General features: G+C 41.8%; 5 protein-coding genes across 7 annotated transcripts in view; 2 read left to right on the top strand and 3 right to left on the bottom strand.

Moving 5' to 3' along the window:
- The window catches only part of plin3 (perilipin 3), a 292,037-nt gene that overhangs the window by 249,073 nt on the left and 16,472 nt on the right, over positions 1-26,492 (bottom strand). The window lies entirely within an intron of this gene.
- On the bottom strand, positions 216-3,479 carry mpnd (MPN domain containing). The gene is made up of 12 exons (XM_072437842.1): positions 3,270-3,479; positions 2,970-3,191; positions 2,800-2,899; positions 2,654-2,732; positions 2,477-2,573; positions 1,984-2,056; positions 1,821-1,897; positions 1,324-1,492; positions 1,131-1,201; positions 959-1,048; positions 790-882; positions 216-708 (listed from the first exon to the last, which is right to left on the bottom strand). The coding sequence occupies exons 1-12, from the start codon at positions 3,477-3,479 to the stop codon at positions 622-624; spliced, it is 1,368 nt and encodes a 455-aa protein (XP_072293943.1). The 3' UTR covers positions 216-621.
- Positions 5,620-13,110, top strand: mutyh (mutY DNA glycosylase). The gene is made up of 26 exons (XM_072438077.1): positions 5,620-5,825; positions 6,505-6,573; positions 6,661-6,827; positions 6,906-7,102; positions 7,173-7,257; positions 7,383-7,502; positions 7,570-7,642; positions 7,713-7,842; positions 7,922-7,999; positions 8,091-8,157; positions 8,265-8,275; positions 8,836-9,007; positions 9,333-9,454; positions 9,579-9,618; positions 9,849-9,922; positions 10,005-10,046; positions 10,130-10,201; positions 10,263-10,376; positions 10,447-10,544; positions 10,748-10,892; positions 11,005-11,089; positions 11,190-11,372; positions 11,890-12,035; positions 12,445-12,594; positions 12,677-12,727; positions 12,813-13,110. The coding sequence occupies exons 1-26, from the start codon at positions 5,620-5,622 to the stop codon at positions 12,945-12,947; spliced, it is 2,832 nt and encodes a 943-aa protein (XP_072294178.1). The 3' UTR covers positions 12,948-13,110.
- On the top strand, positions 13,723-16,343 carry elovl8b (ELOVL fatty acid elongase 8b). The gene is made up of 7 exons (XM_072439244.1): positions 13,723-13,839; positions 14,990-15,177; positions 15,255-15,335; positions 15,645-15,701; positions 15,781-15,895; positions 15,972-16,099; positions 16,174-16,343. Exons 1-7 carry the CDS (start codon positions 13,782-13,784, stop codon positions 16,336-16,338), a joined length of 792 nt encoding a protein of 263 aa, XP_072295345.1. The 5' UTR covers positions 13,723-13,781; the 3' UTR covers positions 16,339-16,343.
- glis1b (GLIS family zinc finger 1b) overlaps positions 16,495-26,492 on the bottom strand; it is a 61,685-nt gene continuing 51,687 nt past the window's right edge. For 2 of the 3 annotated variants that reach the window (XM_072439240.1, XM_072439242.1), the window contains exons 8-10: positions 19,431-19,555; positions 17,258-17,410; positions 16,495-17,172 (exon numbers count right to left, since the gene is read on the bottom strand). In XM_072439240.1, coding sequence (XP_072295341.1) covers positions 17,036-17,172; positions 17,258-17,410; positions 19,431-19,555 — 415 coding nt within the window. In that variant the 3' untranslated portion in view covers positions 16,495-17,035. The remainder of the gene's footprint in view (positions 17,173-17,257; positions 17,411-19,430; positions 19,556-26,492) is intronic. The other variant, XM_072439241.1, reaches the window with a different exon arrangement.

The following is a 26,492-nucleotide window of genomic DNA, read 5'->3' as shown; positions in this document are numbered from 1 at the left end:
TACCCTAAACCTCTCAAATTAATCTTTGCATGTAGTCCAATATTATACATTTTACATGTGTCTTTTTACTTTTGTGAGTACAAACTTTAACCACAATACTTTGTTACCTAGATATTTCTATTTTTGTCTTTTCCTACCCCTGTGTCCGTTTAAATAAAGACAAAATATATATCTAACTTGTCTCATGTTTGTGCTTGATGTATGTCAATGTAATATTTCTCATTTGTTCCAGTGTAAATATTTAATGCTTATTGGTTCATCAAACAGTAGTTATCTTAAGGCATTTCATTACATCATCCACAGTAAATAACAGTAAAGGTCAAGAGGAATAGTCCTAAACAACAGGACAGTCATGTGACCAGGCAGCAGCACAGTAGACTGGCACGATCCACTACAGTTACACATTAAATCTTTCCAAATGAGTAACACCTCACAACATGTGTGCTTACCATACCTATAGTGCTACAATGACCCATGGTGAAGGCCGTCACTACTTTCACGAGTCACATTGTTCATAAAGATGTAAACACTGCTACAGCAGGATACGAGCGTACATAGGTCCAAGTGTAACTGTAGCTTATGCACGTTTACACTTCTCACAGAACATGCAGTGCACTACACTCATTGGATGTGATTGAGCTGACTGTAGACGTGTTCTAGGATCTGAGAGTAGGCCTGGTCTTTGGGGGCATGGCAGCTTAAGGAGCCCTGAAAAACACAGGAAGTGTCCAGAGTAATCCAGAGTAAAGAAACACATGACAGTTTATGCCTCTTTGATGAGTATCTCACCTTAATCTTGTCCATCATTGTTGTGTCCGGACACCAGAACTGGTTAAACTGAACCAGGTCAGGTGCTGCCCTGTAGTAGTCAACAAGCAGCATCTGCAAACATTCACCCATTGAGATTAAACCTTATGTAAGAAGAGTTTTGGTACAAACATAATGGTCAAAGAAGTACCATTTCGTTCAGGACGTCACTGGTGAGGAAGTTGTCCTGAACATAAGTGACTTCAACAGCGACTGGGATTCCATAGTCATTGGGACGTTGCTAAAAATGAAAAAGAGTCAGAAAACGTTAATACAATAACATTCTGCCAACAAATTAGATGTGTAAATATGTATGTTATCACCTCAGGTGGCGGTACAACCCAGAAAGGAGTTATTGTGGATGCCACACCTTGGTTACCATGATAATATGGGCCTACATAAATAAATATTATGTTTGTAAGGAGTTTGTGAATCATTACAATAAACAAGCCTCAGGTGATCAATGATAATATGCAATACTTAATACTATTTAGCATTTAGTAAGAAGGCGCTCACCACAGATGAGGCCCAGGCAGGGCTGGAAGCCATTGTTGGAGCCCTGCAGTCTGAGCTGGTGGTCCATCTGAGAGTCAATGTCCTGGAGCGAGGGCAAGGCCGGGCCCCGGGGGTGACTGTGGTACCAGCCCACCAAGGACAGACCACGCATAAACAGGTTCTGACAAATCTACAACATTACACATTCAATGTACAATTTACAAGCAATACTATAACACATCATAACCATGATTGTAATTGTAATAACCCAGTCACGCAATCTATTACCAGAGTATAGTTCAATGGTCATTCAAGTTAATTGTTGTAACACGAGAGTAAGAACTGGGGAAGAACATGCAGTAAACAGCTGGATTTGAACTCTCGTCATGGCGAGCATGTGCGCTATCAACTGAACCACGAGCGGCTCCCAGTGTCATTTGTTATGTTTCAAAGTTTACATTCTTTGCATCTGGCAATGAATGCCATTGAAGATCAACTATTCTCCGTGTGTGTTTTACCTCCTCCTCCACAGCGGAAGCACTTTCTTTATCTGCCAGTCGGGTTCGGCATGGGAAAGCCCTCAAAACTGTTAACACTAAAACAAGAGCATTAGTGTTAAACAATTTGCAGTGGATTAAGTAAAGTTCACATTACACAAAGAATGTGTTAAAGAGAACATACATTGCGTGTTAGTGTCCCATCTTCCCCCAAGGTATCCCACCACCTCACTGGACGTCAAGTGACAATGGAAGTCCTAACACACAGAACACACATCAGACAATAGAAAAGCTGTGGCAGGACAGTGAAGTCCAGTGTCTGTGGCAGTCCAGTGTCTGTGGCAGTCCAGTGATATGTGGCAGTCCAGTGATCTGTGGTAGTCCAGTGTCTGCAGTCCAGTGTCTGTGGCAGTCCAGTGATCTGTGGCAGTCCAGAGATCTGTGGCAGTCCAGAGATCTGTGGCAGTCCAGTGTCTGTGGCAGTCCAGTGTCTGTGGCAGTCCAGTGATCTGTGGCAGTCCAGTGATCTGTGGTAGTCCAGTGATCTGTGGCAGTCCAGTGTCTGTGGCAGTCCAGTGTCTGTGGCAGTCCAGTGTCTGTGGCAGTCCAGTGTCTGTGGCAGTCCAGTGTCTGTGGCAGTCCAGTGATCTGTGGAAGTCCAGTGTCTGTGGCCTTACCATTAGCAGCAGGACGTTACTGGACACAGCTACATTGAAAGGCTGGAACCGGTTGATGGCTGAGAAGGCGGACAGCTCCACCAGAGTGTGTGGATCTCTGAGTGCACAGGTGTGTGGCTTTTAATGTCTAAATGTACTCCACTTGAATAGAGATGTTAAACAGAATATACACAATACCTAGTAGCGTCTCTAGTGCCTAAGGTGCAATATCTGACGGGGATTCTCTCTCTGTCAGTCTTCTTGGAGACCAGTGCGTCTGGAAGTGATGGCTGTGATTAGAGCATGTTCACATTAGCACATAAAATACAGCAGTGTGTGCTTACCATGTACGCCAGGTTTGTTGTTCTTGTTCTTGTCGTCAGTCTGTACAGCCGTCTTTCCCTCCTCTTCATCTTCATCATCTTCTTCCTCACTTACCAGGCTCTACCACAAAAACACTGTAAGCCTTGTCACTGTCAGTGACGTTGATATCTTGTTTCACACAGTCACTCACCATGTCAGCACTGGGCTGGTACTTGTGCAGCCATGTGGTCTTGTACTGGACCAGCTTCTGTCCTCTGTAGCGCACCGAAGCCCAGCCACAACCCGACTTCTTGGCTGGATTCACAAGTCGCTTACAATGTGTGGCCCATGCACTTGGGGAATTAAAAGTCTGCCCTGTCTCCACCCAGCGGATCTTCCCGTCAGTCAGAAGGTCCCCTGAAAAGTTTTTCCCCTTTAAAACAAGATAAGGATAAAGAGTTACACACACTAGTGTTGGAGGGACCACACTGGCTCCTGGTGCAGCTCTCACCAGGTAATGAATGGTCAGGACTCCATCTCCAGGCTCCACCAGGCCGTCTTTGAGCAGGACCCGGAGGGTGATGCCTCTTCGAGTGAGCAGGGACCCTCGGCCCGTACTGGACCGCAGATCAGCCTCTTCTCCTCCACTCAGCTCCTCCTCATCCTCCTCTGCTCCATCCTCCACCACCTGTGGGGAGCCGGGGCGCTCTGGACCTGACATACACCATGTGTCATAAAGTTTAGAACAATTGTAGTTCTTCAGTCAACTTTTCATGAAACCTTTGACACTTTGACACAGCCTTTAGGATCCATGGGTTAAGAATCCCATGATTGTCTATTACACATGATGGTGGCATCATGGCTGGATGCTCTTTAAGAGCAGCTGGAAACACCTTTACAATGAGGATGTTCTCCCCTGCCATGAAAAGGGTTCTCAAAAGGATGTAACACGAGTCTAAAGTGTCATTTCTCTGCCCAGCACGGTGCGGTGGTCTGTCTTTTGTTTGGTGCTTCAGTGGAGCTGGGCCAGAGCAGGCCCGCTCCTTCTGCTCAAATCACTATCACTATTAAAGAGTCTCTCATTATTCTCACCCATATTTGCCGACATCAGCGATGCGCCTTTAAATCCAACCCGGTCCAAAGAGGCTCTTCCCGGGGCACGTGAGGCTGTGAGGCTGGGCTCGGTCTCCACGCGTCGGCCACACTTAACCACGGCTCCGGCTGTTATTCAAAAACAGAAACGAAGGCTGTGTCTGGCTCTGGTGTAGTTCCTTGTTGTGTTGCTTTAATGTCAGCTCCCCTCCCCTTCCTCCCCTTCCTCCCGCGGCCGTCCTTGTCACCGCTTGTGTTGCTTTGACATGTCTCTTTCTTTCTCATGGCACACGTCTCCACGGACACACGGGGGCCAAATGCTCTGCGAGAACACAACACTCTTTAAGACATGATTCAAGTATTTCAGAAACACAGTATTTATCCCCCACAAACCTCACGTGTCACGCTGTGTCTGCTCACTACCATCACTCGACTAAAGGTGATAGAAGACGCAGATATTTGGAAGTTTTGGCGGGAGTGAAAGTGAAGTGAGGGTCTCAGGACATTTACAGCAACACGAGTTCGTTAAAAAAGAAGACGTGCTGCAGCTTTTCTTGTCCGCTCCGATGTTCTTTCTTCTTCTTCACAATAAGATGGTAATTGCAGGGAGCGTCCAGCAGAGGCTCCCGGTGACTGCGTTTACGTTTGCAGGACACTTGGGGGCGCTATACAACACCTGAGAATATATAGTAGAGTATTTTAATGCAAACTCAGTCTATTCTCAGGTTATAAACTGTTTTTTACAGAGCCTGATTTGTTTAACTCTTTTGTGACACAGGTTTGTTAACAAAAAATACAATTCAACTCTTAATTTAATCAAAATTATTATTCACATTATTAATTATTTTACCATTCTTATTAGTGTTATTTTGTCTTACGCTAGCTAGTTTTTATTTTATCTTTATATTTATTTTTCCCCTACATTCCTTATTAATAAATGAGATGTTCTGTCTACAGGAGTTTTTGTCTATAAGAGTTTTGTTTATAAGAGTTCTTCTATTAAGAGTTCTATCTTCCTGCGTTGCAACAATGAAATTTCCCCATGTGTGGACAATAAAGGAATATCTTATCTTATCTTAAAATAAATGTAAACAAAGACCTATCAGCATTATTTATAACAGTTTGATTGCCAATGATAATCACACAGTGCATACATTTTTTTTCACCATTTCTGAAGTAAAATACATTCATGCAGAAGTTATTATGGTGAAAGTCAGGAGCAGTGTCTAAAGACTTTGGGGAGAAGAATAGTTTTGTTGAAACATGTGCATCAGACACAAACTTCCCTCATGGAAGCGAGCACTTGCATTATGCTCCTTTAATATTTTTTAATTAGATTTTTAAGATGATTATTCTATTATGTTCACCTGGGCTTGACCACAAGTATTGATTTGTGGCATTTTGATTTGTCTTTGCACTACTGTGGACTGACTTTGGTTAAACAGTAAAAACAGTGCTATATAAAAAGTATTATCATATTTTTTGTCCAGTAGAAGGCACTAGTCTATTTATTTGTATTATATATATATTTTCTTACATCATGGTAAGTTCCCTCCTCTAAAAATAAATAAATATAATATATACTGTCAAACAAACAGCTGTGTCACTAAATGTATTATTATAACCTATTGTATGTGTCTTCAGAAGAGTGAAAGTGTAACCAAGCAACTGGGAAACTAAACAAAACCGAGCCAAACTTTCAAAGGGTGAGTGCCACAGCGTGTGTAGATGCAGGACAGAGCAGGAACAGATCCAGGTTATAATAGATTATGTCTGGACGCGAGGAGCAGGCGAACCTGGGCAAAGTGCTGAGTTTCCTGCGTGAATGGGACCGCGCGGATCAGACCGCGCGCGGCCGCATGTTGAGCACTTTCATCTGGGAGAACACTGGGAGCAGCTTCCATCAACTGGAGCTGGAGTTTGCTCAAGTGGCGAGTCTCTTTTTGGCTCGAATCACGACGTGGATGAGACTCACGTATCCTTATACACAGCAAATAGTAAAGAATAATGGTCATTATCAAAATACGGTGATTTTCTCACTCAAAAATATATATTTAGATATAATTTTGCTGAATACATACAAAATGAGTATTTGTTTCATTATTATTATTATTATTATTATTATTTATGTGTGTATTTGGTTTCATGTCATGTGTGTTACAACTGACAACAAACTCCAATAAAATGTCATAAGCTTTTGACATTTTCCAAACATACAGCACAAAATAGATTTGAATGGAATTTAACATTATTATTATTATTATTATTATTATTTACATTTTAGACAAGATAAGATATTTCTTTATTGTCCACACATGAGGAAATTTCATTGTTGCATAGCAGGTAAATACAGAGGAAAAGGACAGATAACTTATAGGATGTTTAAAAATCTTAATAGAAGAACTCTTATAAACAAAAGTCTTGTAAAACTAAATATATAAAAAATAATAGCTGTAATGATGAGAACTGTGTAACACAATAAAAGCTTATAGGGGGCTGTCACCAGTGACTGAAACAACAACGACAAATTCTAATAAAATATTACTTTTTCTTGAATACTGTTTTTCTGCCATCTTACCTATTACATGTTATTTAGCGACCTGTGTTATTGGCTTAATGAGTCAGACTTGATCAATCCTTCACTTGAGCTGTAGTTACAAGTTTACCACATTCCTAGACCTACAACTTAAAACAATACAGATTTTCCTCTCTGCATCCAGCCAGTGAGTACAAAGCAAATCCTACAGCCTTTTGTATTTAATGTTTAATTTAATGAGAAGTCATGTTATTGTTTCCCTTCTCTTCTGTAGGGACCAGTACCTAACAGAGTTCTTGGAGGATGGAGGGGTTCCAACGCTTATCGACATTTTAAATCAAAGTCAGACTACGGGAAAGGATAGAGTTGAGCTGCTTAAAGTTTTGTTAATTGTTGCGAAGACAGGCCGCAAGTACAAAGAGTTCATCTGTGAAAGCAATGGTACTCGGACAGAATATTGACTCCACTTGTTCATGTTGATGCCACAAAATCAAAGCATTTCTTTGTCTTTTCTAACAGGAATCAATGCTTTGGCACAATGTTTATCTACACCATATTCCGAAGGGATCCACGAGAAAGCGTGTGCAGTCTTGGATTCACTGTCCCGAGGAAACCCCAAGTACTTAAAGCATGTCTACCAAGAGGTCATCGCACTGTTGTTGAACACATCTCCTAAGGGTCAGAAGATGCTCCTGGGCACGTTACGGTCTTTGCAGGTACAACTTCAGATACTTCCACAAAGGTAACTGTAAAATAAGCACACTAACAATGAATGCCTTCCTATAGATCAAGATGAAGACAGTTTCTTGCAGCTTAGTGGATCCTCTGCTTGAAATGCTTAAGACCTTACGGCTGGAAGTACAAGAAGAAGGTAATTTAACATTCATTTGAATAGTCACAATGAGGCTTGTTTGGATAATTATGTATTCATATTATTGTTTTAAATGTAAAAGTAAAGAACATTTAAACTAAACATTATTTCCTCCAATATTGCAGCAATCCATTTGATTTTAGAATTGAAGCATTTTGATGTGAGGCCACTCCTTCTGAACGGACTTGTGTCTCTGCTCAGACAAGCCAAGCTGGATTATAACTCTCAAACAACACAAAGACAATGTATTTCTTTATTCATCATTGTATTACATTGACAGAAAATTCCCTTTAATGATTGTCGTAACATAAGTTTCAGAAATGACGAGGAAAACTGGATCTTTGACTGAATTTGTGCAACAAGCGGCCGCTGCTAAAGTCATCCGGTCAGACCAAAAAGTTACAGCCTCAATAATGAATGGCTTTACTGACCAGTGTTGTGGCTGCATTTTAAAGGTTATTGGCTGAAGATAGTGAAGAAATTAGATGTGATCTGATTTCTATTGGAGTGGTCCAGCATCTCTTGTCTGCAATGGGCAACACAGAACACAGTGATGCACAAATACAAGCCAGTCTTGCATTAGAGGTCCACAATGAATGAATTATACAGTACAACCATAAAGTATATTAACCCAGCACTTGCTAATATTTGTTTTTATGTTTAGTTCTTTGTCAGATCATCCCCCGTCATCCAGCATCCAGTTAAAAGAATCATGGGTGATACTCTGTTCTCAGCCTTTTTGGTACGGAGCGATCAGTGCCTGCACACACTTTAAATAGTTTAGAAGATTTAGAAGCTAAATTACACATCTTTTCACATTGTATTTTCTCCAGAGCAATCCTGAAACAGTGTGCAAGACATTGAGTGAAGCACAAGCAGAATCCCTGCTATTCAACAATTGTTTAACATAAATGCAGGTGATAACTGTTGTTTGGAATCCTCAAAATGCAGTTGCATATGGTACATCAAGGAAGCAATATATTTTCTTTCTGTTTTGTTGACAGGAGTGAATGGGGAAGTGAACCATCAAATGAGCCTTATAACTGTCCACAGTATAATCATGTCCAGAAGGAAATTGGCTGGAATTTATAGCTTTTATAATTTTACAAACTCTGCAAATCACTATTAAATGAAGCTTGTATCTTTGAGGAGGTTAATAAAATAACATATATAATATGTGCTGTTTTTATTTATTTATTTTTCTTACAAACAAAATTAGCACAGTTTACATGTAATACAATAAAACAAATACATTTGAATAAAATATAAACACGTACGTTCAAATATATAAATTATACAAATATATGTAAACTAATAAACAGAAAACAGAACTGGGCCAATTTAAAAGGCTCTTAATGACCAAGGAAACAAGTCAGCGAGTATCTTTCTTTTTAATTAGTTTTAGAGATTTGGTGAAAAGAATCTCCAGTGTTCATCATTGGGTTTTTTATCGAATCAATTTAGCTTTGGATTGAAATACTGTGTACTGTTGAATCGCGTGTTGTAGCGTTTTCAACGTGTATTTAGAAAGCTTTTATTTTGGAAGTAGTACTTCCGTGTTGATTGGATGAGACGTAGCTGACAAACACACCTCTTCCTCCAATGTGGCGGGAGCTGAATCCTCTGTTTAGTGTTATAAAACCTTCATTACTTCTAAAGCAGATCAGTGAAGTTGTTTCAGTTACAAGTGTGAGGATGACAAAAAACGAAAACTCCAAGAGGAAACGACTCAAAACAACTGTCAAAGAAGGTAGAGTCGTTTACATTTGCAACTGGAGCTCTTCACTTTAGCTGTACCCACATGTACAGTCTGTTCCTCTCCTTTAAGGCCAGATACAGTAAAACTATATATATATATATATATATATATATATATATATATATATATATATAATCACGTATTTTCACTTAGAACCCACTTAGAACATATTTTTCCTGATGCATGTCTATATTTAACAAAGATGCTCAACATATATTCTCTAATAATTGCTCTCCAAAAATCACCCTCAAATGCTCACTTTGCTAATCAATGTCAATCAATCAAAAGGTATTGTTCTGATCGTTTACATTTCTAGAGAGTCTTTGTGCAGCGTCATTATACCACAGCTTCCCTGATGCTGCTGAGGTGGTCTTGTTGCGTTCCCACCTTTTAAACTGGTATGACAAAGAGCAAAGGGAGCTGCCATGGAGGACACTGGTAAGTACATAAATAAATTACAAACTGTTGCTAGAAAATGTCTATTCTGTTTTCATGCATGCACAGTCGACATACTTATTATTAACACAAAGAAATGATGATAAAGTTGAATGTGCTTTTCCAGGCAAATGCAGAGAAAGACCTGAACATCAGAACATACGCAGGTTTGGCTTTTAGGAGTGAACGCACGTAAAAATGATTCACTATTTATCAGCTTATCTCAATGCATATTTTCAGACGGTATTATGTCAGAACTTGTGCTAAAACGCACCTGTAAATGTCTTGCATGAGGTTCAAGTGTTACGTCGATGCAGACTACATTCTCTCCTGCATCTCCTTCTGCATTTACCGTCTTCAGCTGCTTGTTAACAGTCGTTCGCTGTTGGTTTTCCAGTGTGGGTGTCCGAAATCATGCTGCAGCAGACTCAAGTTGCAACTGTTATTGAATATTATAACAAATGGATAAAAGTAGGTTGTTGTTTTTGTTTTTTGCTTACATAATCCAGTTTATCTACTAAAATGATCCATGTTGTATTTTGATTTCTTTTAGAGATGGCCAACAGTACAGGATCTAGCTGCTGCCACACTAGAGGTTATATTAATGGAAAAATAAATACAAATGTTTACCTCACTAATGGTTGAATAATAGTTTTGTGTTGGTTTGTTTGTTTGTAGGAAGTGAACCAGATGTGGGCAGGGCTCGGCTACTATTCACGAGTCAAAAGGCTTCATGAAGGAGCTCAGAAGGTTTAATTCAGCTGAAATATCTTTGCGACATAAATGTATGGACTCATAAAATGACTCCTAGGTGGTTTCCGAGTTGAACGGGCAAATGCCTCGGACGGTGGAAAACCTTCTGAAACAGCTGCCCGGGGTCGGACGCTACACCGCTGCCGCCGTTGGCTCCATTGCGCTCGGACAGGTCGGTTCATTCGCCCATAATGAGAGCGTTGAGGTTTCGCCCGCGTATCGAGATCTGTGGTTTTGTTCAGGTCACAGGAGCAGTGGATGGCAATGTGATCCGTGTGTTATGTCGCGTACGGGGTATTGGAGCGGATAGCGCAAGTCCTGCTGTAACGGAGGCCCTGTGGTGAGTGAACGCTTTGCTTATACATTTCCTTTATTCATTTATCAGAAGGGAATCGACAAATGTATCGCGAAAGATGCATGGAAATGAGTGATCCTGCCCGAGCGCTTTTAACAGCGATTTAAACAGATCTACATTTCAGTGACTGTAAATGCTCTCGACTTACTGTGGCGTTGGTCAAACATAATTATTTTCTTACCTTGCAGGAATATTGTTAATATGCTAGTTGACCCAAGCCGACCCGGAGACTTTAACCAGGCCATGATGGAGCTAGGGGCGCGTATTTGCACCCCTAAAGCACCTCTCTGCAGCCAGTGTCCCGTACAGTCTCACTGCCGCTCACGTCAGAAGGTACAGACGTGTACAAATGTGTAATTGAATTAATAATGATTTTGATCTAATAGTGGGTTTTGTGGTGTTTACTGTATTTAAACTCCTTAAATGACCTGTAAACTTTGCATAGGTTAATTACACACAAGAGCAAAACACTAAGAAGCTTGTGGGCAAGACAAGAAAAAGATCTTCTGTCCCCGACATAGAGGAATGTGGTAAACAAACCTTTTTCTTCTATGCCTAAAATTCCCTTAATTCCTTTTTATTTTCTTTTTTACTTCGAAAGTGTTTATACCTTTTTAAAACTTCATTTAGTGGACAGTGATGCGTGCGTATTGTGTCCCTCTGAGCCTTGGGAAAATGAGCTTGGTGTCATGAACTTTCCCAGAAAACCAGCCAAGAAGCCTCCTCGAGTGGAGAGGACTCTCACCTGTTTGGTCGTCAGACGCCGAGGAGACGGACAGGACGAGTATCTGCTCACACAAAGACCCAGCAAAGGTCAGGCAGCAGAAACAGAGCTGTGCAGTCAGTTCAAGCCTGAGATTCAGTCATTTCTAATTGTCATTTATATACTTTGGTCTTTTAAATAGAGTGGAACACACACAGCCAATCTGGACTTGAGGAAATGTGAATGTTTTGTTTTGTTTTACATAAACTGTTTTGATAAGACAAAACTAAATCAAATAAAAAAATCTGATTAATCAATTTGACAGGGACATAAACTGAATAACGTACTTACTCCAGATGCTGTTATGATCACAATGACATCATGGATGTCGTCTCATCCAGAGACTAAAATATTACTATTTGAACAAACAATGTAAAGTCCCTTCAAGGCAACTGCTGTTACAAAAATACATTGAATTTAATTGAAGTACTCATAAACTATGCTTTACTCTGAAATTGTACTTAGTTTCTTGAGCAAAACAGTATCAAATTACTTGCCACATCTTTCCATATTTAATTCTGCTCATTCATCTTGATTTTAACTCTTCTTTCATTTTGCTTGTTGTAGGTTTGCTGGCGGGTTTGTGGCAATTTCCCAGTGTCTTAGAAGTGGAGAATGCTGATTTTGAACAGAAGAGGGCGCTGCTGTGCAGTGAGATCTGCAGAATACTGGGAACAGGCTTTTCTGAAAACCACATTCAGTTTGTGGGCGAGGTAAAAAGTTCTGTCACTATTGCATTCACACTATGTCACGTTTCTGCTTGCATCCTTATACAATATTGTTGGTTTCACAATATAGAATTAAACATATCTCTATAGAGACATGCAGGTGACACCACCAGGCCTCGTTATAGGTCAGGTCTGTGGAGAGGCCAACTCTGCGCACAGTAATGTGTTTTTATATTTGCTAGTAATTAAAACACCTGTAATTGAGTCAATGCTAGATGTATGTTTAATGCCATGCTTTGCTCTAACATTTCCATGGAGACATGCTGGTGACATAGTGTACCTCAAACATGGGCACATGGACAGGGTTTCAGATGTATTGCTAAAGGACTATATTGCAAGGTTTATGTTTCTGAAACATAATGTACTAATGTATAGTGTGTACTGTTGTTTGCAGGTGGTTCACCTCTTCTCACACATCCATCAGACGTATGTCGTGTACAGCGCGTGTTTCAATGACCAGAAGTGTGAAGACCTGAGTGAAAACGCTCAGTGGCTCAGTAAATCAGCTCTGCTGGAGGCGGCGGTTTCAACTGGAGTGAAAAAGGTCAGACATTATCAGCTTTTATGTTGGGAAACTAAACTACGCCAATTAAACTTGGCTTCCATCTCTGTCACTTACATTGCAGATTTTGAAACTTTATGATTCCGTGCACAATGACAAGCCTCAAACCACAAATGTAACGACAAACCACTTTAATACATCAGTTTTAGTCTCTAGATGTAATGGATATTTACATTCATGTTTGCATTTTTTATTCCCAGGAAACAAAAAAGAAAACGCCCAATTTGAAGAATATTACGAAATCTAAAGGCAACAAAGAATGTGCTGCTAAAAGTGGCAGTAAACAACTGTCTCTGACGTCTTTCTTCAAAAACACCAAAGAGGAAAGCTGCTGAGTGCAAGCCTCATGTATACAACTTAGCATTAGAACAAGTATGGATCAGAAACATGTAAAAATGACACTTTGTTGATTTTAAAGATTATTCATGTGTACATTTTTTTTTGTGTGTACATTTTAAATTCACTCTGTATCTCTGCTATCATGTGTTGGCACAATAAACTGATATCTAAAAGTGTGACTAAAGACTCTGTTTATTCTGTCGTTGCGCTGTCCCAGACGGAAGATAAACTTTAACCTTACAACCTTTGTGTCTCAAAATGTCTTCTACATGCCAAAAATGCATTTATTTGTTAAAACATAAAACACATACTACTTTTAAATGCATCTTTAGCAAAAAACAACAACAAATGAGTCAATTTAAAACGTGTGGAAACTGCACGTTGTTTCCCCCTAGCGACAAACACGAGAACTGCACCGCATAAGTGACAGTACAAGACTCAACAGGTCTTTGAAGCCAATAGATCCACGCTTTGAAGCCACGTTCACCTCATGTTTGCACCTTCGCCCCGCTGTTTGATGTAGTTCATTGCTAGTGTCGTGCACGTTGCTAGTGTCGTGCATGTTACTAGTTTAGTGCATGTTTTAAGTGTAGTGGATGTCACTCCGCCAAAACCTTCCCCAAACAGGGTCAGATCACATTCTGCCGTAGCCAACGCCTCTTTCGCGCTGATGACCGCTGCACGTCGAGGGCCGAACGTGTCTCTTCTACTGCTTGAGCCAAACCTTGACCCTTGGACTGAAGATTGTAGTTTTTCCTCGACTGTGACACGGCACCGGACGCTTTGATTTTTAACTTTAAGCCGCGGTTACGTTTTTAATTCAGATTCAGATGGCTTCCGTGTGGCAGAGCTTCCTGTCGTGGTATGAAGACAGACTGCAGAATGGAGGTATTCTACATGTGCTTTTGTTGCTGTTGTTGTGGCGTGAATCCCGTGGCGTTCATCGTCAGGTCATGCGCCACTTTAGTGTTGTACAACTGAATGAATCAAAGCTAATTCAATATAGTGTTAAATATCGTTACACTTGCAGCCTGGCCGGTTAGACTACACATTTAATGCACTTTATAGGTCAGATTGTACGCGACATGTTTGCCCTTTTGTCCCGTGGATCTATTATATTATCGATTTGTCCCCAAACTGTCAACAAATCCTACTTCCTGGTTGGACATGGGCGGCAAAACTATGTCATAGAAGTAATTGCGCAACTGTCACCTAGCAACCATACCGGAAACAAGAGCAAGAATAAGTAAATCACACAATATTTATGATTTGACAAAACAATAATGCCATTAATATCTTTTATTTTGTTGAATGGTTGTTTAAACTGTCAGAAAAATTACTTAAGCATCACTTTTCTCTGTATTTAATTTAAAATTACTCGTCGCACATTGATGACATCACAAAGGGATTCAGTTTTAAGAACGCTGCTCTAATTTTAAAAACTTTTATTTTTCAAATTGTCTGCACAAAACTTAACGGAAGTAAAACTATGATAAATATTTCCCACGGCTGCTATTCTACCAAACCATGACATTAGAAAGTTAAAGCCATACACCTGAACATTCTCCATGGAAATAGTTTTATGTTAATGCAATAATGTGGTATATTAGCTTTAAAATAATAATCAAAATGTCTATGGAAACGAGCAGGACCAGGCAAAGTAAGAGGCGGGTTTGTGAAGATGCAAGCCCTCTCACAGTTTATTTATGTATACATACTGTCAATAAAACCTTTAGTTTTACTCCATTTTTAGGCTAAAAGGTTACTGTGCCTTTAATAATAAGAAGCACTTTTATAGTTTTTTTATGGCCTAGTGTCACCTTTAGTTGAAATTACCTATTTGAATGACCCATTATGACAATCATCATAGCCTCATTATCAGTATTCAGTGAACCTTCTTTTTCTTTCTCCCGATCATTTGACGTTTTTCACGCTCAGTTATCCCACCAAAAGACATAGTGTGTTGTATCCTGTGGCCCTAAAGTTTCCCCTGAATCCTGACACTGATCTTTCTTGCATAAACGTGTGAATATTTCAGACAAAAGAACGGATCCCTGGCTGCTGGTCTACTCGCCCGTCCCAATGGCGATCATTGTCCTGCTGTACCTCGGCGTGGTTTGGGCCGGCCCACGGCTCATGAGACACAAAGAACCCATTGACCTCAAGCTTGTCCTCATAGTTTACAACTTTTGCATGGTCGTCCTCTCTGCTTACATGTTTACTGAGGTTAGACTCATTCAAACAAGCGAAACATTAACAGTCGACACATTTTGACATTGCCTTAACAATCTTATTTGTTGCAGTTCTTGGTTACTTCCTGGTCATCTAACTATAGCCTGCTCTGCCAACCTGTTGATTATAGCACAAGTCCACTCGCGATGAGGGTAAGATACTGTGTGGCCTTTAAACGACATAATAATAATGTCACGTAATATAGTGTTTCCAGTGCCAATCATTAATCTGATCCCACAATGTGTCCAGTTTATGACCGTCTCCTTTTGTTGTGCTGTTGAATATGTTGAAATGATCTGTTACTAGACTATAACAAGATTTTACATTCATTTTTATGTATTAACTCAAGATACTGTCTCGTAGACCCCCTCAAAATCAGTGTAAAATATCCATAAATGTCATATAAATACTACAAATATAAATATATAATGCGTACTTTAACTTATCTTTTGTATTTCCAGATGGCCAAAGCGTGCTGGTGGTTTTACATCTCTAAAATCATAGAGATTAGCGACACGGTACATTTGTCAATCAAATCAAGCGCATAATTCATTGTACACATGAATACGAGTTAGATGCCAATGTTGTCGTCCGCAGGTATTTTTCATTCTGAGGAAAAAGAATAACCAGGTGACGTTTCTTCATGTTTACCACCACGGCACCATGATCTTAAACTGGTGGGCAGGGGTTAAATACGTGGCAGGAGGACAGTGTAAGTTTACATAAGTTGTACTCAAAATTAAAGCAATAACGTCAGGCTTGTCCTTTACCAGTCTCCTTTCCCACAGCTTTCTTCATCTGTCTAGTCAACACTTTTGTGCATATTATCATGTATTCTTACTACGGCTTGGCTGCCATTGGTCCTCATATGCAGAAGTACCTTTGGTGGAAGAAATACTTGACTTCCCTGCAGCTGGTCAGTCGCACTAACCTAAATTTGAGCTTGATTCAGTTGAACACATTGTCATTTGTCCTTTGTGTTGATCCTAGGTGCAGTTTGTCATGTTCCTCTTCCACACGGGATACAACCTCTTCACCGAGTGTGACTTTCCAGACAGTATGAACACCTTGGTGTTTGGATACTGCATCACTCTCCTCATCCTCTTCAGTAACTTCTATTATCAGAGCTACATGAACAGAAAGAAGCATAAATAAAACTGTATGGTTGTTGCTGGTGTTTGTTTGAGTATGTTCTTTCAGTTTCAGTACCTCCTTACGGCCAGAAGAGGGCAGAATACACCTATGGACATACACAAATCACTTCTGTTTCACGCTCATGGTCATGCATTCATTCATCTTCTACCAGAACAAGATTTTTAAAAATATTTTATTTCATAATTCGAGAAACATTCAGAGATGTTGTAAACAAACTGTACATATTATACATATATATTAAAGGGAGTTTTCCTGGACCAACAAAGAATTCATTGTCCCAAGGCCTACGCCGAAATCAAAAATAAAATAAACGTTTCACTGCTAAAAATGACACAGCACAATTGATATAATTTCTTACACTTCAGTCCAAAATACATGAGGATGTGGAGGGTGAGCCAGGTGAGGGCTATGTACCAGGAGAAGTATCTGCATATGAACACAGTGGTTAAAACATGACCTACTGTAAGTGTTAACATCAATTATTGTTTAACACTTCAGTGAAACCAGAGCTGCTTTTCCTACGATTTAAAAATAAAAAGTTTTATTATACATTGAGGCAGTCCCTTTTGTCGATCATATAATTGTATCTTTTATTTTTGTGTTCTTGTGAAAGCGTGTGCCTTCCTTGACTGCAGGATCCCAGGAGCCGCACTGAGTAACTGGAGTTAATGCCACATTATGAGTCCTCGCTCGTGCCTCATGTCTCGGTGTAGACAGAAGGCATGTGGCTCAGGCTGCGGTCGAAGCTGCCGACCTGGAAGAAGATGCTCTCATCTGGGCCGGAGGAGAACTGGCATCCTGCGCCTCCCTGGAGGTCCTGGCTCATGTTAAAGCCTAGAAAACAAATGTATGCATTATGTAAAGTACTTACTTTTAACTTGTGACCATTTCCCCCCCCTGATAATTAGATTCTCCTCACCTGCACCTGCACTGCCTGCTGACATGTGGAAGCCATTGTGTTGATGGGAACTGTAGTTATGGGAATCACCAGGGACGTGGACGCCTCCAACCATCTGATCCATTCTGTAGGAGTCTCCGAAATGGAAGCAGCTTTGGAAACTGCCTTGGTACTCTAGAGCAATAGACACATTATGACAATTTAGAAAGTCAAATATTGGAATATTTCTCTTAAAACATGAAGTGGAACATAAAGTAGCACTGTACACAGTGTTGATGCATGAGCTTCCTCTGCGAAACCACCTCGAGGATAACACGTGTCCCCTTTGTCCCAGTTTGTACTCCCAGATTGACCACAGGAGACATCATAATGGAAGAGCAGCTTTTCCAGCAGTGTTTTTGCGTAACTGACCACACAGCGGTTACACAAACGTTCATGTGTGGATCTATACAGAGGGAGCTCTGTTTAAAACATTAGAAACGCTCTGGAGTGACAGCTGAGCCTGCTGTGTTAGAGCTGAGAGACCACTGAAAACATGAGCCAGCGTTTTGACTAATTCAGCTGAAGGAGAGGGCTTCCTGTGGGTGGTTTCCTTAGATCTGGCTGTATGACACGTCTCTGTCCTGACAAAGCCACGGGGTGCGCTTCTCTACGGGACAGCTTCCTCCTGCAGCCTTTCATGTGGCTCTGCCTGCGCGGGTCTGTGGTGTGGCCCGAACCGCTAAAGGAGGCACTATTACCGGTAGCTCTGTTCAACTGTTCCAAGAGCGAGCTGCATCTTAGCAAATCACCTGTCACATGGAAGTGTCAGGATATTAATAATAACTTTTATTTATATAGCGCTTTTCAGTGACCCAAAGACGCTGAACATAATAAAAAAAGGGGGGGGGTATTTACAGACAGGGGGGGACAACACGTACAATACACATTAATATACAGATAAAATGAACAAGACAGAAGAAGTAGAGAGAAAAATATGGGGATGTAACAGGGGGTAGAAGAGTAGGCAATGGGGTAGAGGAGGCTAGGGGTAGGGGAGGTCATAGGCTTGGGTGAAGAGGTATGTTTTTAGGCGGGATTTGAATGTTGTGAGTGAGGGAGAGTGGCGGACAGGTTGGGGGAGGGAGTTCCAGAGTCGGGGTGCTGTTCGGGAGAATGCTCTGTCGCCAAAAGTTTTGAGTCGGGATGTTGGTGCAGTCAGGGTGAGAGAGGAGGAGGATCGGAGAGCTCGGGAGGGGCGGTGGGGGATGAGGAGGTCAGACAGGTAGGGGGGGGCAAGGTGGTGAAGAGCTTTGAAGGTGAGGAGGAGTATTTTAAAGTTTATGCGCTGCTTGATGGGGAGCCAGTGGAGAGAGCGGAGAACGGGAGTGATGTGATCACGGGACCGGGTGTGGGTGAGGAGGCGGGCAGCGGAGTTTTGGACCATTTGGAGTCTATGGAGGGAATGGGAGGAGATGCCAGTGAGGAGGGAGTTGCAGTAGTCGAGGCGGGAGGAGATGAAGGCATGGATGAGGGATTCAGCAGCGGGGAGGGTGAGGCAGTGTCGGATTTTGGCGATGCGGCGGAGGTGGAAGTATGAGGTCTTGACGATGTGGCTGACATGGGGAGTGAAGGAGAGGGTGGGGTCCATGATGACACCGAGATTGCGTACCAGGGTAGAGGGGGTGATGGTCGAGGTGTCGATGCTGAATGAAAAGGGACCAGTTTTATTGAGAGTGGATTTGGTGCCAATGAGGAGGAGCTCTGTTTTGTCACTGTTCAGTTTGAGGAAGTTGAGAGTGAGCCATGATTTTATTGTAGAGATGCAGGTTTCGATGTGGCTGAGGGGAGGGTTTTGGGTGGATTTGGTGGTGAGGTATATCTGGGTGACGTCAGCGTAGCAGTGAAAGTCCAGGTTGAGTTGGCGGAGGATGTGACCAAGGGGGAAGATGTAGCAGATGAAGAGGAGGGGGCCGAGGACTGAGCCCTGGGGGACCCCCTGCGTTACTGGGGAGAGGGTGGATGAGTGACCGGAGAGGGAAATGAACTCTTGCCTGTTGGTGAGGTAGGATGTGAGCCAGTCAAGTGCAGAGCCCTCAACACCCAGTATTGAATCAAAACAGCAGTATAAACATTGTGTCTGGTCCTTGGCCCTGAACACATTTCCTGTTGGAGAGTGAAGCGTGTTGGTGTGTTATTGTTCTGTCTGTCTCACCGTCGTTGGCCGGCTGGAGCGGGTAGTGGCTGTAGGGCTTGTGGTGCGGGTGCACGTGGTGTTTGTCGAGGGGCGAGGGCGTCCCTGTGCTCTTGATCCCCGGAGACAGGAGCGGGCCCGACACCCTGTGGATGAAGCACACGCACGGTCAGTTAGTTTTGAAACTCAATAACACGCCTCCTGCTTCTGAGAGCTAAATCAAAGTCGAAGCTCCATGCGACCCGCTAACCACATGATCCAACGGCCCGAGCCCAGCAGCCAGTGATCTTAAACACACATGAAATGAGCCAGGCGTGTGGAAACTCGGGCTCCCCGCACATAATGGTCCTCCTACCACATATTATGATCTTAAGTCAACAAACACAAGAGTGGCATTCAAGTGTAACTAGCTCCCTCCTGCACACTCCAGAAGAAAGCATGTTCACCACCACCAATTCTTACATATGTGGCGAAGGGGTTTAATGTTCCATCTTTGATCCTTACATTCAAATACGGGTTTATTCCAGCCATTATGCAGTGTGCAGTGGTTAGTTGATACGGGAAAATTGCTTTCAGAGACATAAACAATATTGCGCTTACTGTCTAATGCTTGAATATGACTTTATGCTTTGTTTTTGTCCGTGTCAGCATCTTCCAAATGCACAGCGTCCACAGTAGCCAGGGCCAATTACTCTGCTGTAATGGCAACGTGCAACAATATTACGTTCTCAAATTTGTTTTACCTTCAAGACTTTACTTTTATTAAACTGGCTCAGAAACACTGGGGACCATCTGGGATTTATTAAGTAGCAACAAGTTAAATTTAAACGCTAACAACGTGCTCGAAATGATTCCATAAACTGGTGTTACGCACAGCACATTAAATGGTATTGTCGTCCAAGTTTTTTAAGTGATAGGCCAAACCGACTTTTAAAAGTAGCCAATCAGCAATCAAAATATAACTACTTTGTGCCCGCTCATGACTGCAAATGAGGAATGCCAACACATAATGTTTGGTGCCCTGGAAGCATATGGTTTGCAGTAAGCGCTATATAAAAGTGATGACAAGGAGCTGCTGCAGGAGCCAGTAGAGCAGTGCAAGACTTGGCAGGGGTCCGAAACAGCAGTGGCAATTAACGCATAAGCATAATGTACACTGTACGCGCAAAGATTTACTGTCACTGTTGGATATTATATTGTTGTATGTGTTGCGATGCGAGACAAAACAGTCAAAAGAGTTGGTAAATGGTTCATCCATTGGAAGGCACGCTCTTAAAAATAACTTAAACATCTGAAATCTTACAGCAAACTAACATTAGACATGCATTATAATACTAGGGGGTCAGTCCAACCTGGTAAGTGGTTCAAAGGGGTTTCAAATAGTCCGTTTAAGATGTAGTCCATGTATTAATAAAGGACTTTTGATATTTTTCTACACAAGGGTTCAAGATCATTCATGGAGCTTCACTAACTCCACACAGTTCCCATGGTATGAAATCAGTTATTTTCAGTTCCTCACAAGTCTAAGCTTTGCAAGACCATTTGTGCCCTAAAACTAGTTAAAACAAGCGAAAAACCTTTGCAATTTTGAACTGAACATGTTTTATTCGATTGGATGTTGGATGTTTTAGAGTATCCCGCTGAACGACTCCACATTTCCTTCCCTGCCTGTATTTGAATCGCTCTGTAGCACCTTCTGCCCGTGCTGCTCGGGATGATGGAGGTCTTAGCGACTGTGGGTAATCTATGTCTTGGCCCGTGTCCAGCGCCCAGCCATGTGTTCCCGCGGAGAGCAGCGGTCCCCTGTGAGCCGCTGTCAGCACAAACTCAGGAAACAGTTATGCCGTTCATATTTTCACAAGCTGCCTCTATGTGCAGCTAAAGTGAATCATGGGTAATCACTGCCAGCCACGCTCAGGCAGTAGCATTGGCCTCCTCAGGACCAAGGCATGAGAAGTATCTTTTATCTGCCACTTAAATCTCTCCCCTGATATCCATCTGTACTTACAGTATACTGCACTTCACCCCCGAGCCCACACACTTCTGTACAGCCCCATATCTGACCTGATGAGGGCTGACTCTGGTGAGGTCAGAAAGGCCTCTTGTGCTGATGCTTGATACTGATACTGCAGTGCAAGGTCACGATGCAATTTTATTTCTGTAGCCACAGTTTGCACCTGCTTTACTCCTGAAAGTGTTACGTTCTGGTGTCAGATATCAGGGAGTTTAGTGCTGCTTAAGTCCAGGTTTAATGTGCATTACTCATAGCTGGTTGATGATTTATTTTGGATTTGTTCTCAAAGTATCATTAGTCTATTTCATACATGTAGCATTTGTCTTAACTCTTGTCTACCCTCTAAAGCAGCCTCTTCTCATCCCGCTCATAGACTTATGAATGAGCAGGTCGTGCACCCCTTGTGGACTTGAGGTACCATGTGTCTTCTGTCGGATTAAGAAGGTGTGAGGAGCAATGTTCATGTGTAGATTTTCAAAGAGCCAGAGCTTGTCATGGACACATTCTGTAACACAGCGTTGGTAATTTATCTGTGAGTAATATGGAAGAGCTGACATCATTCTGGGAAACAACCCTTAGATCCATGACTAAACTGCAGCCAGACAGAGTTTGCCTAGGGTGACCATATTTTATATAAACTGTGTAGTCATATCATATGTTGAAATTTGAACTTACATTTTGCTTTCTTTTATAGTAGTCGTTTCTAGGGAATGGGACCCAAGCGAGGCTCCCATTTGTAGGCAAATGCTGTCAAATCTTGTATTCACTCCTCTATACAGTATATTTTAATAACTGAGGTTATGTCCCGTTGTTTTTTGATCCTGGGGAGAGTAATGACAGTGTGTGCTCTGCTACTCGTCTGTCTCCTTTCACCTGCACCTGAGGGTCCCAGGAGGGACTTGGGATGAGCCCTGCCTCCCTCGCGTGTCCTCAGTGCAGCCGAACCTTAAACCCGTCTGATGGATGACAAGGCCTTCTTTGGCACACATTGGTGGGAACACTTCTGGTTTGACTTAACGGGCTAAAGCTGTCCCTGAGAGACAGATAAGAGCATGATGCTAAAGCTAAGCTAAAGTTAAGCCGGTGCCTGGGGCTTGCCTGGTCAAAATTATTTCTCTCTATGGAATACGTAGAGAAAGAAAGACGAGGGATGCAGGGAGTTCAGACTGAGAAAATAAGTGTCCTGAACAGGAGTGATCAACATTTTACTAATATTTACTTTCAAGCAGTAATAATTCAAGTAGAGAGTAAAAAATATGTTATTCTATCTGTATTTAATTTGACTGTTTTGTGTTGAGTGTAACTTTACACTCGCAATAACTGTCCATAAGTAACTTTTACGTCAATCCCCTGTTTCTCCAGCGATCCTGTTAGTCCTTCTGTAATGACAATGTGGAGCAGGGGACAGAAAGGGGTTAAGTGCAGTAAACGTCTGTTAATGTCCTTCTGTGCTGCCACTCTAATCCTGTTAGTTTGTGTCAATCACTGTGCGCATATCAAACCAGCTCAGACTAATATTTACACAGGCTCTAATACCAAAACTCAACTAAAGGCAGCTGCAATTATGTAACCACAGACGGCTGTGAATGACAACATTTAGCTCTCTGAACGTAGGCCGCCGTAGTGGGACAGCCGGACCTGTGCACCAGCCGTACCCATCAGCAAATAGTATTTTATCTGGCATATTGGAATATTAGCTTCGGAAAAATGACACAGGTATTTGCAAAGTGAGTCTAAATGGGCCATTGGAGCCAAAGCAAACACATTTAGCTATGAGGTCAGAGGCTGCCACACTAGAGGCGGGCTAGTTTGATAATTTTGTCAAAATGTTTAATGTCCCACTAAACCGTTTGGGAAAAACAAGTGCGGCGCTCATATTGACTTTGGCAGCAGGCTGTATACTTAGGGCTTTAAACATGTAAATCAAATGCTCCATCTTTACATAGATGTAAGTAGACGTTTCATGCCCAAATCACTCCAGGCGCACACACAGGGCAGTTGGATGTGTGTGCACTTGTTTCTCTGTCCTCGTGGGGACTCATTCTGTCACTGGACCTTTATTGGAGATGCCTGTTTAGAATTAGAGGGAAACCTTATGTGATGAGTGAACTAACGATACTGAACAAACATGTGCCTATCTCAGGACACATCTAGATTCGAATCAGGATATTTTGGAACTGGCTAAAGCTTTATTGCCGGCTTGTTATCACAGCCCAAAGCAGGGAGAAGGTAAAGCGAGGACCACGATGACCAAAAAAAACTCCTCTCGTTTTGGTTTCACGTTTTAAGTTACATTTGGTGAAGATTGATATTCTGATGGTTCGCCACATGACCCAGGTCCACACGTACAAATGTGTTCACGCTTCACGTCCCTCATCACGGGCCAAAAGGAACAAACTTGCGCCTCACTTCCAATATGTCAACCTGTAACTGTAACTGCTGAAGCTGGTTCCCTTTCACCTTCTATTGCGCCACGAACACTTGCAATTCCGAACGTCGAGGAGAGAAACCCACGCAAACCGCAACCTAATTAGGACAGCGTTTTCCTCCAGCATTTCAAGGCCTGTAGCAGCACTTAGCGTCCAAATACTCGCGGGCCGCCCTGACATGTTTGAGAGGCCCCGGGACGTGATGTTTGTGCTGGACGTTGAGAGCTTCATGTGCAAGTCCGATGGAATTATGTGTGTTTCCTCAATTAGGGCGTTTCAACCTTTTTCACTCACACATGCTCCCGCGCACGAGCAAATGCACCGCTAAAAGGGAAATAAGCCATCAAGAATCATTCTGTCTCAGGGTTATTTTCAACAGATTTACATGAAACCTGTTGATGTGACACAGATCTATGGAGCTTCTCTGTGGTGGTGCCCATGAAACACCTTCAATGCACTATTTAAGCTAAAACAGAGGCCAAAAACAGAGCCCTGAATCTTTTTTCTACAATGGAACACTCTTGGACAAATGAGGGATTACACTGACATTATTTAAGCTAATTAAATGTCTGCTGGTGTTATTGCTTTGCCTAGAATGTTCCTCAGTATGGCTTTACACTTACCTAGCTCCACAAAGACAAGCAGATGAGATGATGCCACCGGGCAAACTTACAGGTAAGATTTGTGTGTTTTTTTAGTATTAAAACACTTGAATCAATGCAAGAAAGACACGTTCAAAGTCATAACACGTTCTCTTAAGAAGTACGTTTACTGCAAGTTAAAGCCGCATTCTGGTGTGGGACAGGCCTGTTTTACTGTTCCGAGTCTGAGTTAAGGTGTGGTGACACTTTCAAACCTTATATGCAACATCTTTTTGAACGATTCACGGTTCAGGCTGTGTTCACGCTCTTGAATATGACGATGTCAGATGGTGGGCAAGAGCCTCTAACTCTATGTGCTGTTTTTGAAAGAAATATCCAAAATAAGAATCCACAAAAGACGAACCTAAATAGTATTTGTTTGGGGTTGGCTCCACAAACTTCCTTTCAACTGACAACCATTGTGTCTTTGGAATTGAACAATGGCGCCACTTTCTGAAGCAGAGAAGATGTTGCGTCAGTTTTTGTTTCATGTAGTAATTACAGAGATAGGAACCATAATAACAGGTCAAAAAAATCTGCAATCTAACAGTAAAACAGTAGAAATCTGAGCCCCAGCTCAGTTTTATAGTATAGAAAGAATGTTGTGATGCCACGTGAACAGAACCGGTCTGTGCACCTCTTAGTTTAGTCCTGATTATGGATCTGTTTCGTGTCATTGTGAATTCTGATTTAGTCTCGGCTCAGTTCTACTTCATCCCTGCAAAGCACTGATGTTACTCCTGATCTAGTTTTGTTTAAGTCCTTGGTCCTAACTCTGAATTGGGTGGGACCAGTTTTAGACATCCTATACTTTTATTCAAATGTAAGGTACCCGTATTTCCATTTCAGAAGTAGCACTAACACAACTCTTGAGCCGCACGGATCAATGATACACTCTCTGTAAGGCCTTTGTGACCAGTTCTCGTGTGATCGATGTATTGTTTGTTTCAGTGCACTCCTTGGACTCTGAAACGCTCCTCTGGGAAATTCACTAATAGGAAACACGCCGCTCACACGCCCAAAAAGAGCTGCATGTCCTCCAGTGCCTAACAGTTTATTTTTTATTTTTGTAGTTTTATTGTTGATCTTATTAAATCAAGCGATTTTAATTTCAACCATCCTTTCGCAGTTCATTTAATTACTCTTTCAGGTTTTATTAGTGGCTCATTTTCCCAAAAGATCCTTAGTAACAAACCCCAGATGTGATGTTATTTAAATATAGCATTGCTTGATAATACTAGAACGCCTCAACTCAATAAAGCAATTATGGTCAAAGGAAACAATGCCGTGTTTGGGGGATCTGACTGTGAATCCATGGGCCTGTTTTTGTGGCTCAGTTGACGTTTATTCTCCACGGGCAAAACAATGAACAGACTTCATAATCTGTATGACTAATTATATGAAATAATAAACAGTGCGGTATTATGATTTTACACTTATTTCAGAATGAGTCATGAAAACCATTTAGATAATATTTGTTGTATCAGAGCAGACAAGGGACATTGTGAATACAAAGATGTGACTGTGTGTCACCGTGACACTGCAGTGACCCTCTGCTTCACCTTCATCGTTCAGCACAACCAAAGTGTTCAGAAGAGTTCCATAAGTACAGAATTAAACGCTACGTCACTAAAGAGTATTCACTTTAAAGCTGGGGAACGGAGCTTTCAGCAAAGTTCTTCTTTTAGAACCTTTTGAAACCTTTGACACTTAAAAAAAGAGCCCTGTGAGTTTGGTTTGGTTGTGTCCAGTTTAATTCTGATATGGACTTGATTTGGTCTTGTTTTTAGTCCCTGGTTTAGCCCTGGCTTTGTCCCAGTTTAGTGCCAGGCTTAGTCCTACTTTAGTCCTAATTTGAATGTAATGTTTGAGCGTTTGGGATCAGAGCTGATTGGCTGCAGCTGGTTAATCACCCGGTTTCATTTTTGTGTCGGAAAAAGCTGTTCTAAAGCTGTGCGAGTGGACAAAACAAGGATGGGTGTGAATACTAATGATGTGC

This window comes from Eucyclogobius newberryi, unplaced genomic scaffold (genome assembly GCF_026437365.1).
Source record: "Eucyclogobius newberryi isolate DKJ021-1_F unplaced genomic scaffold, fEucNew1.0.hap1 SCAF_9, whole genome shotgun sequence".
Lineage (NCBI taxonomy): Eukaryota > Metazoa > Chordata > Actinopteri > Gobiiformes > Gobiidae > Eucyclogobius > Eucyclogobius newberryi.
Note: the sequence above shows the minus strand (reverse complement) of the source record. Positions and strands in the feature narration are given on the sequence as shown.